Raw genomic sequence first — 19430 nt, forward strand, 5'->3', positions numbered from 1 at the left:
ATTCAATGATGGAATTTTTTGGATGACAGTACGCCATGTCACCAGGCCACACTGTCGCGATTCATTTGGAGAACATTCTGGGCAAGTGGAGCTAATGATTTGGCCACACAGATCTCCCGACTTGTATGTTATCGAACATACTCTGTACACAATCGAGAAGTCAGTTCGTACATTGTCCTGCAACCGACAATACTTAAGCAATTGCGGACGGCTATAGAGGCAGCATGGACTACAGGGACTTCGAAACGTGAGTCCATGCCACGTAAAGTTACTGCACTACGTAGTGCCAAATTAGATCTGACAGGGTTTAGGAGGTATCTAATTAGTTTTGTAAACTTAGTGTATATTGCAGCAGTCAGGTAGAGTTGGAGAGGCTTCTGTAGAATAGACTAACATGGAGAGCTCTGGACTGCAGGCCACAACCACCACAGCAACAAGTAAAGTTCATAACAAGAGTTTATAGTGACGTCAGGCACATACAGCACCAGCAAATCAATATTGCATAATACTTCCCAGGGATTATTAAATTCCTCTGTTGTCTGTTGTCCACTAAGATATGCAAATGAGATACAAACCTTCCAGCTCCTCTTCACTTTCTGCTGTCCCTCCGCACGTCAGTGTCTTGATGTAGAGCCAAAGGAAAGGGTAACGTGCATCGTCACATTATGAATTCTCAGCCATAAAATTACTGTTAAGAACGTGACGACAGATAACTTGTACTACATCCTGTGGATTGAGAAGACGTAATTTCACTCCAGCTGTTTCCTGTGGCTACAGCAAATGCTTTAACTCCTGTAACATTTTTTCTACTTTTTGCAGGTTGTTAACAAAGTGATGGATGCGACAGCAGTTATGGCGACTGGTGCGTTTCTCGTCAGTATGTTCACCCCTCTGGGTCCAATTACGGCAGCAGCTTCTGGTGGTGCTGCTGTTAGCGGCGCGTACTCGGCACTAAGCAGTATTGCGACTCTGGTCGACCGAGGTATTCGCGGCCAGTCAGTCAATCCTTTCCGTGATACTCAGGTAATGTGCATATCAAATCCTAAGCTTGTCTGTTTTCGGAGAAGAAAAGCCTTGAGATTTTTCTCACACACACATAAATATGTAGGTACGTAAAATTCAGTTATGACAAGGAGAAACTATTTTCGTCCCCCCCTACCTCCCCAGGGGGTCCACAACTCTTTTGTAGATACGTGCGTGGCGAGCACGGGTCCCCGAGCTAGTGCAGTTCAACTTCATTTCCGGGCTGCCCTACCCTTCTTCCCCATCCCTCCTCGTACCCAATCCTTCCCTCCTTCCCTCCTTCCCTCCTTCCCTCCTTCCCTCCTTCCCTCCTTCCCTCCTTCCCTCCTTCCCTCCTTCCCTCCTTCCCTCCTTCCCTCCTTCCCTCCTTCCCTCCTTCCCTCCTTCCCTCCTTCCCTCCTTCCCTCCTTCCCTCCTTCCCTCCTTCCCTCCTTCCCTCCTTCCCTCCCCTTCACACTCATTCTTCTTGGGAGTAATGTATCAAGCCTTCCTCCAGAGACGAAAATTCCAGGATCCTCTTTTATTTTTCTCCATCCTCGCGCTTTCTTCCTCTATTGGTTTTTCCGTACGTTCACTCTTCTCCTTGCTTCCATGCCCTTACTTCTATCTCTGCCTCATTCTCCATGTATTTTTTTGTCTTACTCTCCGCTTCGGCGTTTGAGAATTTCTTCTCCCCCATCCTCTCCCTCCTGTTTGAAGTTACCTAAGGCTATAGATACAGCAATAAGGTATAGCGCAGTAGACAACACAGTTGAAGAGGAATGGACGTCTCTAAAAAGGGCCATCACAGAAGTCGGGAAGGAAAACATAGGTACAAAGAAGGTAGCTGCGAAGAAACCATGGGTAACAGAAGAAATATTTCAGTTGATCGATGAAAGGAGAAAGTACAAACATGTTCTGGGAAAATCAGGAATACAGAAATAAGTCGCTGAGGAATGAAATAAATGGCTGCAGGATAAATGTGAAGACATCGAAAAAGGTATGATTGTCGGAAGGACAGACTCGGCATACAGGAAAGTCAAAACAACCTTTGGTGACATTAAAAGCAACGGTGGTAACATTAAGAGTGCAACGGGAATTCCACTGTCAAATGCAGAGGAGAGGGCAGATAGGTGGACAGAATACATTGAAAACCTCTGAGGGTGAAGATTTGTCTGATGTGATAGAAGAAGAAACAGGAGTCGATTTAGAAGAGATAGGGCATCCAGTATTAGAATCGGAATTTAAAAGAGCTTTAGAGGACTTACGATCAAATAAGGCAGAATGGATAGATAACATTCCATCAATTTCTAAAATCATAACGGGAAGTAGCAACAAAACAACTATTCACGTTGGTGTGTAGAATGAGTCTGGCGACATACCATCTGACTTTCGGAAAAGCATCATCCACACAATTCCGAAGACGGCAAGAGCTGACAAGTGCGAGAATTATCGCACAGTCAGCTTAACAGCTCATGCATCGAAGCTGCTTACAAGAATAATATAGAGAAGAATGGAAAAGGAAATTGAGAATGCGCTAGGTGACGTTCAGTTTGGCTTTAGGAAAAGTAAAGGCACGAGACAGGCAATTCTGACGTTACGGCTAATAATGGAAGCAAGGCTAAAGAAAAATCAAGACACGTTCATAGGATTTGTCGACCTGTAAAAAGCGTTCAATATAAAATGTTGCGAGCTCTTAAAGATTCTTAAAGTAGGGGTAAGCTATAGGGAGAGACGGGTCATATACAATATGTACAACAACCAAGAAGGAATAATAAGAGTGGCCGATCAAGAACGAAGTGCTCGTATTAAGAAGGGAATAAGACAACGCTGTAGCCTTTCGCCCCTACTCTTCAATCTGTACATCGAGGAAGCAATGATGGAAATAAAAGAAAGGTTCAGGAGTCTAATTAAAATATGAAAGGAAGTCAATGATACTATTCGCTGATGACATTGCTATCCTGAGTGAAAGTGAAGAATTAAATGATCTGCTGAACGGAATGAAGTCTAATGAGTACACAGTATGGTTTGAGAGTAAATCTGAGAAATACGAAGGTAATGAGAAGTAGTAGAAATGAGAACAGCGAGAAACTTAACATCAGGATTGGTGGTCACGAAGTCAATGAAGTTAAGGAATTCTGCTACCTAGGCAGTAAAATAACCAATGACGGACGGAGCAAGGAGGACATCAAAAGCAGACTCGCTATAGCAAAAAAGGCATTTCTGGCCAAGATAAGTCTACTAATATCAAATACCGGCCTTAATTTGAGGAAGAAATTTCTGAGGATGTAATTCTGGAATACAGCATTGTATGGTAGTGAAACATGGACTGTGGGAAAACCGGAACAGAAGAGAATCGAAGCATTTGAGATGTGGTGCTATACACGAATGTAAAAAATTAGGTGGACTGATATGGTAAGGAATGAGGAGGTTCTATGCAGAATCGGAGAGGAAAGGAATATGTGGAAAAAACTGATAAGGATAAGGAGAAGGGACAGGATGATAGGACATCTGCTAAGACATGAGGGAATGACTTCCATGGTACTAGAGGGAGCTGTAGAGGGCAAAAACTGTAGAGGAAGACAGAGATTGGAATATGTCAAGCAAATAGAGGACGTAGGTTGCAAGTGCTACTCTGAGATGAAGAGGTTAGCACAGGAAAGGAATTCGTGGCGGGCCGCATCAAACCAGTCAGTAGACTGATGACTAAAAAAAAAGGGGGACAAGTAAGGCACGCACGTACCCCCTGGTAAAGGCCAGGTCCAGGGAGGGGTGATTGCCTCAGCTGTTACCTTCCGAACTTGACGATTGGTCGTTCCATCTGTTTATTGGGAGGTGTGACCTGAGGTGTGGACAATCACCTAGGGCGGGAGTGCCCTCTGAAAGGGCCGCCCACAAGGAAGGAGCGCGCCATCGGAGACGCTGGCAATCATGGGGAATTCTTCTGCAGTGTATTTCTCTTTTTCCCTGTCTTATGCCCAAAGAAGAGAGCTAGATAAAACTAGTGTTCGGAAAATTCTACCACCAGCATCGAAGTTTCTTGTCACAAGAACTCAAGGTCACTTTCTCAACAGTCAACCCTTTCGTGATTCAGAAGGGTGTAGATACGATTGCAGGACCAGTGAAATCTTGTACTCTGTTGCGCAACGGTACCTTGCTGTTAGACAGTTTCGAGGCCCAAAAATTACTTCGAGCCACTCACACCCATTTCCTGTACGGGTGGAGGCCCACCGCACCTTTAATTCGTCGAGTGGCTTGGTGTACACCAGGTCACTCGAAGGACTAACAGATGAGATTGTGTTTCCTCTCTGGTTCAGGGAGTGACGGCCGTCCATCGGGTAATGAAAAGGGTCAACAAGGACGTCATACCGACCCGAACCAGATTCCCGACATTTGACAATGTGCAACTGCGTTCACAAATTAAAGCGTGTTATTAGATAAATTCTGTTCGACCGTATGTACCCAGCCTTACAAAGTGTTAACGATGTCAGCGGTTTAACCATACACGGCAGTCTGGTTAAAGTGCAGCTAAATGCGTTACCTGTGGCAGGGACTCCCATGAGGGTGACAGTGCACCTTCGTCCTCTCGTTGGATTAACTGCATGGGCGACCATGCTGCCACCTCTCGCCACTGCCCTGTCTACAAACATGAGAAAATAGGAAATTCGAGTGAAAGAGAAGGTGTCTACCTTGGCTGCTCGCAAATTATTCAATAGCACAAAGCACATTGCTTCTGGCAGGTCAATACAGTACCGTTCTCGCCTCTCCTCAGCCTACCAGGGAGGTAGCTACGCAGACATGCGATCTAACATTTAGCGATTCGGTCGTTAGATAGGCCAGTGCTAAGATCGCCAATTAACGTCTTCTTTCTCCCACCAACCCAAACGCTCAAACATCATCTGCTACTGCTAAGACGAAGACATCTAAATCAGATGCTCGGACCTTCACAAAAGCACCGACACGAAAAGATATCTTCCTTACACAAGCTTCACAGCCATCAACTGTTATTTCGACAAAACGTAATTGACTAAGGCAGGCTCATAGAAAGAAGAGTTCTCCATCTCCGCCGAGGCGCGTTTCTTCTCCTGCGCCACCCAGTGGTTGCCGTCCCAGGCCATCTCCAGTTTCGCCAAACCGCACCGCTGGTAGCCGATCTGGCCTTTCACTAGCGGAGGAAGCTGCTTTCCTGACCAGCTGAGGAAGGTGGCATGCGCAAATGTTGGACCACGAGTCACCACCTATCGATTGCAGCAGCAGTGCTCCCTCGAAGGCAGGCCCTCAGCGGCCATCGAGGTGACCCTTTCTTGTTTCTTTCACTCTTTTCGTTTTCATAGTGGCACATCTTCAATGGAATATTCGCGGCATTTGGTCCAACCGAGATGAACTAAAATTCCTCCTTCGAATGCACTGCTCACTTGTCGTAGGTCTCAAAGAAAGTTACGCCCATGCGATGTTATTGACCTGGCACTCAATCTCCGTGCGTTTTGACCTACCACCGATGACTGGTATTCCGCCACATGGAGGAGTCAGTTACTGGTTTGGGATGTCTACTACGGTCCAATCACATTGCACACAGATCTGCAGGCAGTTGCCGTCCGAATTACTCTCCCCACTTTCACATTTTTCATTTGTACTGTTTACACTCCATCGTCTGCCTTTACTAGGGCCGACATGATAAACTGATTGCTCAGCTTCCTACACCATTTTTGTTGACTGGAGTCTTTAATGCCCACCATCCCCTTTGGGGTTCTCCAGCACCCTGCCCGAGAGGCTCCTTCTTGGCAGACCTTTTCAATCACCTCAATGTAGACTGTTTTAATACCGCTGCACACCCTTCCATCCTTCCTTCCTTCCTTCTGGACGCAGCGCATACCTATTCCCACTTGGACCTCTCAATATCCGCTATCCAACTTGCATGTCAGTTCGAGTGGTATGCTCTGTTTGACACATACTAGAGCGACCATTTCCCCTGCGTAATCCATCTCCTGCATCACACCCCTTCTTCACGATCCATTCAGCTGGAACATCTCCAAAGCCGACTGGGGGCTTTTCACCTCCCTGGCAATCTTCCATGATCAAACCACCTCCCGCTGCGATAGTCAGGTCGCATACCTCATGGACGTTATTCTCACTGCTTCTGAAGATTCCATCCCTCGTACTACCTCTTCTCCACATAGTCCCAGTCCCCTGGTGGACTCCAGCATCCAGCGGTGATCTTGGTGCTCGGCGACGTGCTTTACGCACCTTCCAACGCCACCCTACGATGGCGAACTGTATCAGTTACAAACGACTCCGTGCAGTGTCGTCGTGTTATCAAAGAAAGCAAAAGGGCTTGCTGGGTGGCTTTCACCAGTTCATTCAAGAGTTCTACTACTCCTTCGGTTGTCTGGGGGTGGCCTGTGACGGCTCTATGGCACCAAGGTCCACTCTCTGATATCTGGCCTGACTATAGCGAAGGAAGTCGTTGTGGATCCTGAGGATGTCTCAACTGCTTTCGGTCGGTTTTTCACGGAGGTCTCGAGCTCTGCCCATTACTATCCAGACTTCCTCCACCGAAAACAAGCATTGGAGGCATGTCCAACTTCTTTCCAGTCTTTGAATCGTGAAAGTTACAATGCCACCTTCACTGGGCGGGAACTCGGAAGTGCACTCGCCTGGTCCCCATCCTCTGGACCGGGACACGATGGTATCCATATTCAGATGTTGAAGAACCTTTCTCCTGCAGGTAAAGGCTTTCTTCTTCGCGCCTATAATCTCATCTGGAGTGAAGGTAACGTTCAGACACGCTGGCGTGAAGCAATTGTTGTTCCCATACCCAAACCAGGCAAGGACAGACACCTTCCTTCCAGTTACCGCCACATCTCCCTTACCAGCTGCGTCTGCAAGGTGATGAGAAGCGCATAGTAAACTACCGATTGGTTTGGCTCCTTGAATCCAATGTCCAATGTGGCTTTCATAGGCGCCGCTCTGCTGTTGACAATCTAGTTACCTTGTCGACATTCATTATGAACAACTTCTTGCGTAAGCGCCAGACGGTGGCTGTGTCCTAAGGTTTGGGGAAGGCTTAAGACACATGTTGGAGGTGGGCATTCTCCGCACCAAGTACACTTGGGGCCTTCGCGGTCGCCTCCATGTTTTATTAATGCATTTTAATGTATCGAATGTTCAGGGTACATGTGGGTTCTGTTCTGTCATACGCCTTTCTCCAGGAAAATGTGGTGCCCCAGAGCTCAGTTTTGAGCGTAGCCCTTTTTGCCATAGCTATCAATCCAATATTGGATTGCCTTCCAGCTGACGTTTCTGACTCCCTTTTCGTGGACGTCTTTACGATCTACTGCAGCACTCAGAACATGTCTCCTGGAGCGCTGTCTTCAGTGTAGTCTAGACCGTCTATATTCCTGGAGTGTCGCTAACGGATTCCGTTTTTTCTGGCGAGAAAACGGTCTGTACGAACTTCTGGCGTTACTTTCACAATCCTTACATCTTGGTCCCGTTGCTCTCTCATTCGTGGAGACAACAAAAATTTTGAGGTCTTACATTTGACAGGAAACTTTGCTGCTCTCCATGTCTTACTAGTCTGCTCGTTGTAGCCGTTCCGTAAATGCCTTCAGGGTTCTCCGCGGTACGTCATGGGAGCAGATCGAAAGGTCTTGCTTCGTGTATATCGGTCCATTGTCCGACCAAAGCTGGATTAGGAGAGTTTTGTCTCCTCTCCCTCCCGGCCATCCATCTTAGGCCGTCTAAACTCTATCCACCTTCGGCGGTTAAGTCTGGCGACTGGAGCATTCAAAACCAGCCCTGTTGTGTCTGTATGCCGAAGCTCCCGCATTACTGCTAAACTAACGGGGCGACATGTTGCTTTGTCGGTACGCCTGCCAACTGATATCAATGATAGACTACCCGTTATATTTCTCCTCCTCCTTCGACGACTCTCTCGACCGCCGATACGGGCTGTATGTTTCTGCCCTGTTACCTCCTGGAGTTCGCTTTCGTCGCCTGCTTCAGCAACTTGATTTTACCCTCCCTACGACTTTTCGAGTGGGTGAGAGCCCGACGCCACCTTGGCCCCAGGCTCAGGTTCGCGTTCACCTTACTCAGCTTGCTCTCAAAGGAGAGGGCCGCGGTTTCGATATGCCGCTCGAGGTTTATCGAACTTCGTTAGTGGTTCGCTAATAGTCTTCATTTACACAGATGGCGCCAGGACTACTGGAGGCGTCGGATGAGCCTTTGTCGTTCGGGATGATACCTTTCAATACCGGCTCCTTGACCAGTGTTAAAGCTTTACGGCAGAGATTTTTGCTCTCTATCAGGGTGTTCAGTATATCCGCGCCATCGTCATTCTCCCTATGCCGTCTGCTCTGATTCTTCGAGCGCCATTCAGTCTCCGTGACCCACATTCGAACCAACTTCTCGTGCAACGAATTCACTGGTCCCTTCAGTGGCTAGCTGATACGGGCGCTAGTGTCCTTTTTTGTTGATTCCTGGCTACGTTGGTGTGCCTGGGAACGAAGCCGCTGATGCTGCAGCCAAGGCTGCTGTGCTGCCTCGGACAGCTTCCTTTTGTGTCCCATCAACTGATGTTAGTGGGGTTCTTTGTCGGCGCGTTTCATCGTTGTGGCATGAGGCTTGGTCCTCTCTCCATGAAAATAAGCTTATGGCCATCAAACCGACCCCGACGGCTTGGACGACCTCCTCACGCCCTTGCCGGCGAGAGGAAGTCATTTTGCCAGGTTGCGGATTGGGCATTATCGATTTAGCCACCACTACCTGCAGTCCGGTGACCCCAGCCCGCAGTGCCCCTGTGGTCATCCGTTGATGGTGTGCAATATTTTGTCCTTTCCCCGTTTTCTCCACTCTCGTTTTGTCTGCCGTCTACCTTACAGGAACTTTCAGCTGATAATGCTCGAGCAGCTGCTCATGTCCTTAGTTTTATTACATTGACGGACTTGTTCAAAGAGATCTTTTATTTTGTTGATCCTCGTCTTTGTAAGTACTTCCTGGTGTTGCCTCATTGCGTTTTTCTACGCTGTTAGTGCACTAACGTTTGACTGGGCGCTAATGACTTTACTAATTTAGCGCCCTAAACAAAACGTCTCTTCAGGCCACAACTGTGACCAGTTTGATTGCCCTGGGAGAAGGTTCATAATACTAGAACACATCAAATATTAGTACCCTTTATTACATTGAGACGATTTACTGAACATGGACGCACATTTTTCCACAGAAGTACTGGAAAATTTGCAACTGTCGTGCTCTAACAGAGCATCACATGTTGCACTAACGGACAAACTGTTCCTTTGCGATAGAATGTTCAGTACAAGAGCACTTAAAGTTCATCTGAAACCTCATCTGTCACTGTACTAAAAGATGACGCTGAGTGCTCAACCTGAGGTCTCGAACAGGGGATGAGCTTGTAACCTTCCCCTTCCTAATTCGCCTAATGGGTTGAGATTTAACCGACCGTGATCGCATATCCCTAATGATATTTTACAGTAAGGCTACCGTTACCGAAGGAAAGTAACACCTGTTGGCTGAAGGAAACTGTAAAATCCTCATCTGGAGGAACACTCTTGTTGATTTAAGCTAAATACTGATGATGATTTTGAAATGGGTGGAGTATACTGCAATCGCTCACGAACTGGAAAAGAGGGGAAAGGGTACCGCGTAATATATATTGCAAAAATCACTGATAAAACAAAGAAAACACTGAGCTAAAAGGCCGCTACGTCGATGAATCTCCAGAATCTTGAAGGCAATGGCAAAAAAATTAAGAAAATAATCACTGGAATGCCAACACACGGTTGTCACACTTGTCCACAGCATAGCAGTTCACGAGAAAATAAATGAGCACAAATTTTGCAGTTACTTTTTCTGAAATACTAAATACTGAAAGTAAAATTAAAGTTTCTAGTTAAATAAATTGCCGGCTCAAATTTCTTTGTGTAAAAATAGACAGTAACCTCAGTGTAAAGTAATGTAAAATTCAGAAGAAGAAAGTGAAAATACTTTCGATTATTGAAAGACTGAGTTGTACTTACGTTAAACAAATGAGTAATTAGTTTTACTTTTAAAATAACAATGAAATACCTATCAGACCAGCAGAAGTAACTCGATAAGTTAAATATAGAACAAATTGCCAACTCTTCATTTTCTCTGAACCTTTACTTGTAGTTCCGGTAGTGAAATTACACTTCAAGTAGCCTCTGTTACGCTGTACAAGAATGAACAGTAACTGTGACAGAAAATGTAGACTGAAACTGGATTTTAAACAGAATAACTGGCAGTAACTAGTTAATCATTTGACATGTGCTTAGGACACTCGCTGATTGCATGGAAAGGAAAAGGGACCCTGCCTGTTAATAATGCCCTAGGCCAATTACAACAAGGGTGGCCTACATGTTTAACTATTTATTTACGCTTCATGAAAGGAAGGTTGCTGGGCAAAGCCTCTATATTACTATACTTGCCAGTTAACAGCCTTACGATGTTGCGGCTGTGCGCACGACGAAGAGTGTGGGACGACCGTGCTGAGAGAAAAAAAAGACGTCTCACGAGTCACGGACAGTTACTGGACAGGCTGTGGCTGGATTTCAGCTTCCTCCACCTTTCCACTCCTACCGTGCTCTCAATATTCGCGGATTAGCAAATCAGGCGCGTCTACATTTGCGCGATCATAGGTGCACATCGTGTAGGCGGGAGCACCCTTTAACTCAAGCTTCTCTGCCTCCTCGCTGCTCACAACGCTGAAGAACACACTCCATATGCAGAGATAAACAACGGCACAGATACCACCATTTTGTCGTGTGTGTCGATAAATATCAGTAAAGTTCCCTTTGCTATTACCTAGCAGTTTACACTATTTTTCTTTACAATTACAGTCAATTATATACAGTCAAAAGTATATACACAAGCACGTAGATTACTTATTAAATATAGTTTCTGTTATACAGCTTGCAGCTACAGAATCAAAAGTACAGTGCAAGTTACCAACGGATACCGAACGGCGAAAATTTTTTGGTAGTGAGGAAGGTGTTCTATCTGCATTTTCGGTGTTACAAGCTCTTGAATGCTGAACACTATAGTGACCTCAGTACAATGGCACTGCAGTTCGTTGGAGGAAGTCGTGGTCTTCTCATGCGCCTCCCATACGTCACTGAGGATTGGAGCGAGTCCTCGCATATATCTATGGTATAGTTTCGCGTTGCTGAATTTGCTGTGACACCCAGATCTCTGGAGTGTACCACAGATATCACTGCACAAGCAAGTCTTCCGCGTAAGGTCAAAAAGTACGGAGTGAGAAATATTGAAAGCTATAAAAAAAAACGTAAGTTACAAACAACGGAGTGTATATGTAACTACAGATGTCCGGATTTAGGTTATGGCACGTTCGATATACCTACCATCATTGGCGATGACGTAGGCAGACGAATAGGGAATTTCTCGATGACCTGCTGAAGTGTGGGAACATAGATGCTGTCGATGACCTGTTGAATGGCTGTTGTCAGCAAAGCAATGGTTTTGAGGTTATTGTTTTACACCTTGTCTTCGATACAGCCTCATAAAGAAGAATCGCATGTACTCAGATTCGGATAGTATGTCGACCAATCGAGGCCCATACCAGTGGCCTCTGGATACCCCAGAGCCAGAAAGCGATCCCCAAAGAGCTCCTCAAGGACATGACTCTCCTGCTTCGTTAGGATCTAAATCCGTCTTGCATGAACCACGTATTGTCGAAATCAGGGTCACTGTGGACAATAGGGACGAAATAATCTCCCAAAATCTTCACGTACCGTTCGGTAGTCACCACGCCAATATCGCTACGACAATTCGTGACTGGATATTGTACATGACACAGTCATTCGTTGAGGGTGAAGAGACCTCCCGATCGCTAAATGTAGATTCTGTCTCATAAATGCACCAATTTTCCTTACTGACGAACCCATCCAAATGAAAGTGGGCTTTGTCACTAAACAAAACCATGTATGCCCATACCAATTTCAATCATTCCCCACGGGCAACCGTGCAGTTCAAATGTCCTAACGCAAACCGTTCAGAAGTTAAGATTTTGTTTCATATAGTTCAGTAATGAATGCACCCGTGGGCTAGGGGTAGCTTCCTTGATTAGTTATCATAAACATCATCGGTTCCGCCTTCGAAACACACAACCGCTTAGATTTTGATTAATAATCAGCATTTCTGGCCAAACACGTCCAGCATAAGAAGTCACCCTCATTCTGCCAGCGGTCTTGTCATAGAGGGAGGAGGAGCGGACAGAGGTTCAGAGCACTCTGACGTTGGGGCGGGAAATTGCTCCTAAAGTCGGAAGAATAAGCGGCTTGAGGATGCAGAAGGCAATGGAAACCACTGCATTCGACACATGAGTATATCCACAGGACATGTTGCTTGTAATAGAAAAAGTGTCATAATGATCTCAAGATTATGGAATAGTCACCCATTCGGATCTCCGGAAGGGGACTGCCGAAGGGAAGGTGACCATGAGCAAAAGACAGAATACTCAACGAAAGATTAACGTTCTGCAACAAGGGGCGTGGAATGTCAGAAGCTTCAATGTGATAGGGAAGCTACAAAATCTGAAAAGGTAAATGCAAAGGCTCAGTCTGTGTAGTAGGGACCAGTGAAGTGAATAGCAAATAAGACGAAGATTTATGGCAGGAGTATAGGTAATATCAACAGCAGCAAAACCTGGTGTAACGCGAGTGAGGTTCGTTATGAAGAGCAAGGTAGGGCAGAGTGTGTGTTGCTGTGAATTGCTCAGTGGCAGCGTTGTTCTTATCAGAATCGACAGCAAACCGACAACGATAGTTCAGTTATACATTTCAACTTCGCAAGCTGAAGATAGAGCTAATGAAATTGAGGTTACTGAAAGCGTAACAAAGTATGTTAAGGGACATGAAAATCTAAAAGGCATGTGGGACTGGAATGCGGTTCTAGGGGAAAGAGTAGAAAAAAAATTTACAGGAGAATGTGGGGTTGGGACAAGGATGAGAGAGGGAAAGACTAATTGATTTCGGTAATAAATTTCAGCTAGCAGTAGCGAATACTCTGTTAAAGAATCACAGGAGGGGGTGATACATTTAGACTAGGTCAGATGTTATCGAAAGATTTCAGTTAGATTACATCAGGGTCAAACAGATTCCAAATTCAGATACTGGATTATAAGGCGGACCCAGGAGCAGATATAGAGTCATATCACAGTGTAATAGTGATGAAGGGTATGATGATATTGAAGAGATTAGTCAGGAACAGTCAGTACGCAAAGGAATGGAATACAGAAGTATAAAGAAATGTCGACAAGCCTGAAGTTCTGTAAGGCTATAGATACAACAATAAGGAATAGCTCAGTAGAAGAGGAATGGACATCTCTTAAAAAGGCAATACCAGAAGTTGGAAGGGAAAACAAAGGTGCAAAGAAGGTAACTGCGAAGAAACCGTGGGTAACTGAAGAAATCCTTCAGGTGATCGATGAAAAGAGGAAGTACAAAAATGGTACGGGAAACTGAGGAATACAGAAATACCGTCGCTGAGGAATGAAATAAATAGAAAGTCAATTAAACTAAGATAAAATGGATGTATGAAAAATGCGAAGAAATCGAAAAATGTGTGTTCGTAGGAAGGACTGACTCTGCTACCAGGAAAGCTAAAACAACCTTTTATGACGTCAAAAGAAAGCAGTGGTGGTAACGGGAATTCTACTGTTAAATGCAGAGCAGATAGCTGATAGGTGGAAAGAGTACATTGAAGGCCTCTGGACGGGAACATTTATCTGACGTGATGAAAGAAGAAACAGGAGTCGATTTAGAAGAGGTAGGGTTCCGGTATTAGAATTAGAATTGCAGAGAGCTTTGGAAGACTGAATATGACAAGGATCAAGAACGTACCATCAGATTTTGCAAAATCGTTGGGGAAACGGCAACAAAACGACTCCTCACGTTGGTGACAATTTGAGAATGGCGACTTTTGGAAAAATATTCACACAATTACGAAGACTGCAAGAGCTGACAAGTACTAGAATTATAGTTCAATCAGCGTAACAGCTCATGCATCCAAGTTGCTAACAAGGATAATGTACAGAGGAGTGAAAAAGAAAACTTAGGATGTGCCAAGTGACGACCAGTTTGGTTTTAGAAAAGGTAAAGGCATCCGAGAGGGAATTCTGACGTAGCGGTTGACAGTGAATGCAAGACTAAAGCAAAATCAAGACATATTCATTGGACCCCCCAGGGGGCTCGCGGTCCTTTCGTGAGTACGTGCGTGGCGAGCACGGGGCCCCGAGCTATTGCAGCCTTCCTTCTTTTTCCGGGCTGCATTTCCTTTCCCTTCCCCTCCTTTCCTGTCCTTCATCCTTCCCTCCGACCTCTCCTCTCCCTCTCTTGGTGTCCCTACTTATGGTGTCCTTCCTTATGTTGGCCCTGCTATTCTCCTGGTTCTGTTGACCTTGCAATTCGGCCTTGTTCTGTAATTCCTTCATCCTTTTGGTATTCTCTGGTCCCCTCTGGGGTTTGACCTCCATCACTAAATTTTCTTCCGTAGTGTGAGCCATTTGGGGAAGGGCACCTTACCTAGTGTCTCCGGCGTGTGCCATCATCATTGATTCCATCGTTTCCTTTACGTCGTTGTTTGACGCTAGGGTCCATAGCCAGCACGGTAGCCAGCCCGTGTGGTGGGGTCGCTATGTACCCTTTTGGTTGAGCCCCCTGAAAACACAGGGATCACACGTCTGATACCTGAGCTGTGACCTCATGTAAGCCTAGGAGTGGTTGCTTGTCGTCCTGGAGCATCGGAACTCCCAGCAATGGCCGCCGTGCCAGACGGCCCTTGCTGTGGCTGGGTGGCGCCCATGAGGAGAGCCCCTGATCGGAGTGGGTGGTATCAGGGCGGACACTATGCTCATGAAACGCATAAGAGTCCACAACTCTGGCCGTTCTCCGGCCGTCTCTTTGACTGGAAAAGATTCTTCACGTGCTGCTTCCTCTGCCCCTTCCGCCTTCCCTTCCGTGGCTACCCCCTGGGAGGAGGGCCAGGCTCGTCGGCTGGGGGCGAAACCTTTCCCTCGCTATCTGGTTTGCGCCAGAACTGATGGGGATACTTTTACTCATACGAAACCTATGTTTTTTGTTGAACACATCGAAGACAAGTTTGTCGAGGTGGATTCTATCAGCAAGATGCGGTCTGGGTCGCTGCTGATTAAAACTGCTTCAGCTACCCAGTCTGCAGCTCTCCGTGCCTGTACCCATCTTGGTACGATTCCTGTGTCAATTACCCCACACCAGTCCTTGAACATGGTGCAAGGTGTAATTTTCCATAGAGACCTCCTCCTTCAATCTGATGAGGAACTTCGGGACAATCTAAGCCGGCGGGGGGTTCACTTTGTTCGGCGGGTTCAGAGGGGTCCGAAGGACAACCGCGTTGACACTGGTGCCTTTATCTTGGCCTTTGAAGGGGACACCCTCCCTGAGAAGGTCAAGATTATGGTCTATCGGTGTGACGTGAAGCCATACATCCCACCACCTATGCGATGTTTCAAGTGTTTGCGTTTTGGCCACATGTCTTCGCGCTGTTCGCAGGCCCCCCTCTGTGGTGACTGTGGACATCCGTTCCATGAGGGAAGTTCCTGTGTTCCCCCTCCTGTGTGCGTAAATTGTCGTGGAAATCATTCTTCACGGTCACTGGATTGCCCAGTGTATCAGAAAGAGAAAAAGATACAGGAGTATAAGACTCTTGATCGTCTCACCTATACCGAGGCCCGTAAAAAGTATACACGCCTTCATCCAGTGACCCTGACAACTAGTTATGCTTCAGCAGTATCTTCACCCCCTCCTCCTCATTCCTTACCCCAGTCCCAAACCCCTTTCCTCCGCCCTCCCCCTGCGGTTCCCACACCATCCCCCCCGGGCACCGCTTCCTCTCCCCGGCTGGAGAAGTGTCCTGCTTCTTCGGCGTCTGCCGGTCATGGGCGCCCCTCGCGGGATCCCCCTTCCCGGCACCTTCCAGGCCAAAGGTCTGCTGCCACGCGGCCACCACGAGAACCACGGTCTGCGGGCCCTCAGATCGCCCGCTCTCTTTCTGTTCCCGATCTTGTTGTGGCTGGCTCCATTTTGTTGCACAGCCCTCCACGATCCCAAACAGAAAGAAAGAAGAAGCACAAGTCCCGGGACAAGGAGTCTCTGGTATCGCCAGAGGTCTCGTCCCCATCTTCACAACCTAACTCTGACCTGTTATTCATGGATGTCGCCCCCTCCTTGTCGGTGACGGGTGGTGACCCACCGGCATGACTGACATTAGCCTGTTCACCCCCCAATTGACTCATCGTTCTTTGGCTATCCAGTGGAACTGTAATGGCTATTACCGTCACCTACCGGAGTTGCAATCCCTTCTTTCGTTTTACTCTGCGGCTTGTGTGGTTCTACAAGAAACTCATTTTACTGGTGGTCACTCACCAACCCTCCGTGGCTTCCGTGCTTTCTGTCGAAATCGGGTCGGCCCCCTACGGGCGTCTGGTGGAGTTTGCACGTTGGTCCGAACGGACATTGCCAGCACGTGGATTCCTCTCCAAACTACATTGGAAGCAGTTGCTGTTAGGATCCACCTGGACTCTGGAGTCACAATTTGCAATCTGTATCTCCCTCCTGACAGAACTCCTACACCTGCCTCCTTAAGTGCCCTCCTTCAGCAACTTCCTCCTCCCTTCCTTATACTTGGCGATTTTAATGCACATCATCCCTTGTGGGGCAGTGCATTTCCATCTAGTCGGGGTCATCTCATTGACCAGTTTATTACCGACCACGACTTGTGCCTTCTTAACGATGGCTCCCCAACCCATTTCAGTGCCGGTCATGGTAGCTTTTCTGCCATTGATCTTTCTCTCTCTTCTCCCTCCCTCCTCCCTTCCCTAAAATGGTCACCGCACGACGACCTTTGCGATAGTGACCACTTCCCGTTGATTCTCTCGCTCCCTTCCCGCTCCCCCATGGACAGATCACCTCGTTGGTCCTTCCAACGTGCCAATTGGCCTCTGTATACTGCACAGGTCGTTTTTTTCTCCCTCATTGTCGGATGGTATTGATGATGTCATACGTGACATGTCTGACGCGATTGTTCACGCTGCTAGCCTTGCTATCCCGCGCTCATCTGGACCATTTCGCCGCCGGCAGGTCCCTTGGTGGAGTTCGGACATTGCCGTTGCCATCCGTGATCGTCGTCGAGCTTTGCAACACCTTAAGAGGCATCCATCCGTTGCCAATCTTATTACCTTTAAACGCCTTCGCGCAAAAGCCCGTTACTTAATCAAACGGAGCAAACGGATGTGTTGGGAACGCTTTGTTTCTTCCCTCGGTTCTGCTGTCCCTCTGTCGCGGGTATGGGCTACACTTCGCTCTCTCCAAGGTTGCCATCGGCAGTCTACCCTCCCGGGTCTTCACCTCCCGGATGGCATTTGCACGGACCCGTTGATTCTCGCGGAACACCTTGCGACCCATTTTGCAACAGCGTCGGCATCAGCCTCCTATCCGGCTGCTTTCCTTCCCCAGAAACAGCGGGCCGAAGCTTCCGCCTTATGTTTTACCCCCAGCCAGTCAGAATCATACAACGACACTTCTACTGAATGGGAACTTCTTTCCGCACTCTCCTCTTCTCATGATACGGCCCCTGGCCCAGACTCCATTCATAACCAACTGCTTCAACATCTCAGTGCTCCACAACAGCGACATCTTCTCCGGGTATTTAACCGTATTTGGCTCCAGGGTGACTTCCCTTCTCAATGGAGGGATAGTATCGTGGTTCCCGTCATTAAGCCCGGTAAGAACCCCCTGTTCGTCGACAGCCTTCGGCCAATTAGTCTGACGAACGTTGTTTGTAAGTTACTTGAACGGATGGTAGCCCGTCGGCTCACTTGGGTCCTCGAATCTCGGCGTCTGTTGTCCCCTTACCAGTGTGGCTTCCGAGAGGGACGGTCTCCGATCGATCATTTACTTCGCTTGGAATCCGCAGTTCGGCAGGCCTTTTCCCAGCGCCGCCATTTGGTTGCTGTATTTTTCGACCTTCGCAAGGCCTATGATACGGCTTGGCGCCATCATATCTTACGTACACTTCATGAGTGGGGTCTTCGGGGCCCACTCCCGATTTTTATCCGCCAGTTCTTGTTTCATCGTTCGTTTAGGGTTAGGGTTGGTACAGTTTTAAGTTCTCCGCAAACCCAGGAGAATGGCATCCCTCAGGGTTCCGTATTGAGTGTACTTCTGTTCCTCATTGCTATAGATGGACTTGTGGCCTCCGTCGGTCCTTTGGTCACTCCTGCTCTGTATGTGGATGATTTCTGCATTTGGGTTAGTTCCTCTTCGATGGCCGCTGCAGAGCGGCAGCTCCAGGGTGCTATACGGCGTGCCTCTGCATGGACCATCTCACACGGATTTCAGTTTTCTCCTTTAAAATCGCGAGTGGTCCACTTTTGTCGCCGTGTGACAGTCCACCCCGATCCAGAGCTCTATCTCAATGCACAACGATTACCTGTGGTCCCACAGTTTCGTTTCCTTGGCCTTCTTTTCGACAACAAGCTCACTTGGCTGCCTCATATCAGACGCCTGAAGATAGGATGTTTCCGTAAACTAAACGTCCTTCGCTTCCTTGCCCACACCTCTTGGGGTGCTGACCGTTCCACTCTCCTCCACCTTTATCGGGCCTTAGTGTTGTCTCGCTTGGACTATGGTTGTCAAGTTTACGGTTCAGCTGCCCCTTCTACATTGCGCCTCTTGGATCCGGTCCACCATCGTGGTATCCGTTTGGCCATCGGTGCCTTCCCGACTAGCCCTGTTGATAGTCTCCTGGTTGAGGCTGGGATCCCCCCCCCTTTCCGTTCGGCGCTCCCAGCTTCTGGTTTCGTATGCAATCGCTGTCCGTTCCTCTCCCACTCATCCTTCCTATTCTATCCTGTTCCCTGCCCAAGGAAGGCGCCCAACTGACTCCCGCCCTCGGGCGGGTTTACCGGTTGGGCTCCGCCTAGCGTCTCTTCGCCGTGATTTTCAGCTTCCTTCCTTTTCCTGTATCCCACGTTCCCTCCCCAACACACCTCCTTGGTTAGTTCCTCGGCCCCGAGTTCGGATGGATCTCTGCCGAGGTCCGAAAGATTCCGTTCCCCTCGATGGTGTTCCGTTGTTTTTTCCGCCGCATTTTATCTGAGTTTCGGGATGCTGTTGTTTTTTACACTGATGGCTCTAAATCTGCTGATCGTGTGGGCTATGCCTTCACCTCCTCTGTAGGCATGGAAAATCATCTCCTGCCAAATGCATGTGGGGTGTTCAGTGCGGAATTGATGGCGGTCTCCCGGGCCCTGGCCTTTATTAAACAGTCCAAGCTCAATCGCGTTTTGTTACGTACAGACTCAATGAGTGGCCTTCAGGCACTTGACCAGTGCT

At 47.6% G+C, this 19430-nt stretch overlaps 1 protein-coding gene across 1 annotated transcript in view; it reads left to right on the plus strand.

The window, feature by feature from the left end:
- Window positions 1-823: 823 nt before the first annotated feature.
- LOC126328909 (uncharacterized) overlaps window positions 824-19430 on the plus strand; it is a 32701-nt gene continuing 14094 nt past the window's right edge. The window contains exon 1 of the mRNA XM_049996077.1: window positions 824-1023. Coding sequence (XP_049852034.1) covers window positions 835-1023 — 189 coding nt within the window. The 5' untranslated portion in view covers window positions 824-834. The remainder of the gene's footprint in view (window positions 1024-19430) is intronic.

Source organism: Schistocerca gregaria, unplaced genomic scaffold, assembly GCF_023897955.1.
Source record: "Schistocerca gregaria isolate iqSchGreg1 unplaced genomic scaffold, iqSchGreg1.2 ptg001146l, whole genome shotgun sequence".
Taxonomy (NCBI): Eukaryota; Metazoa; Arthropoda; class Insecta; order Orthoptera; family Acrididae; genus Schistocerca; species Schistocerca gregaria.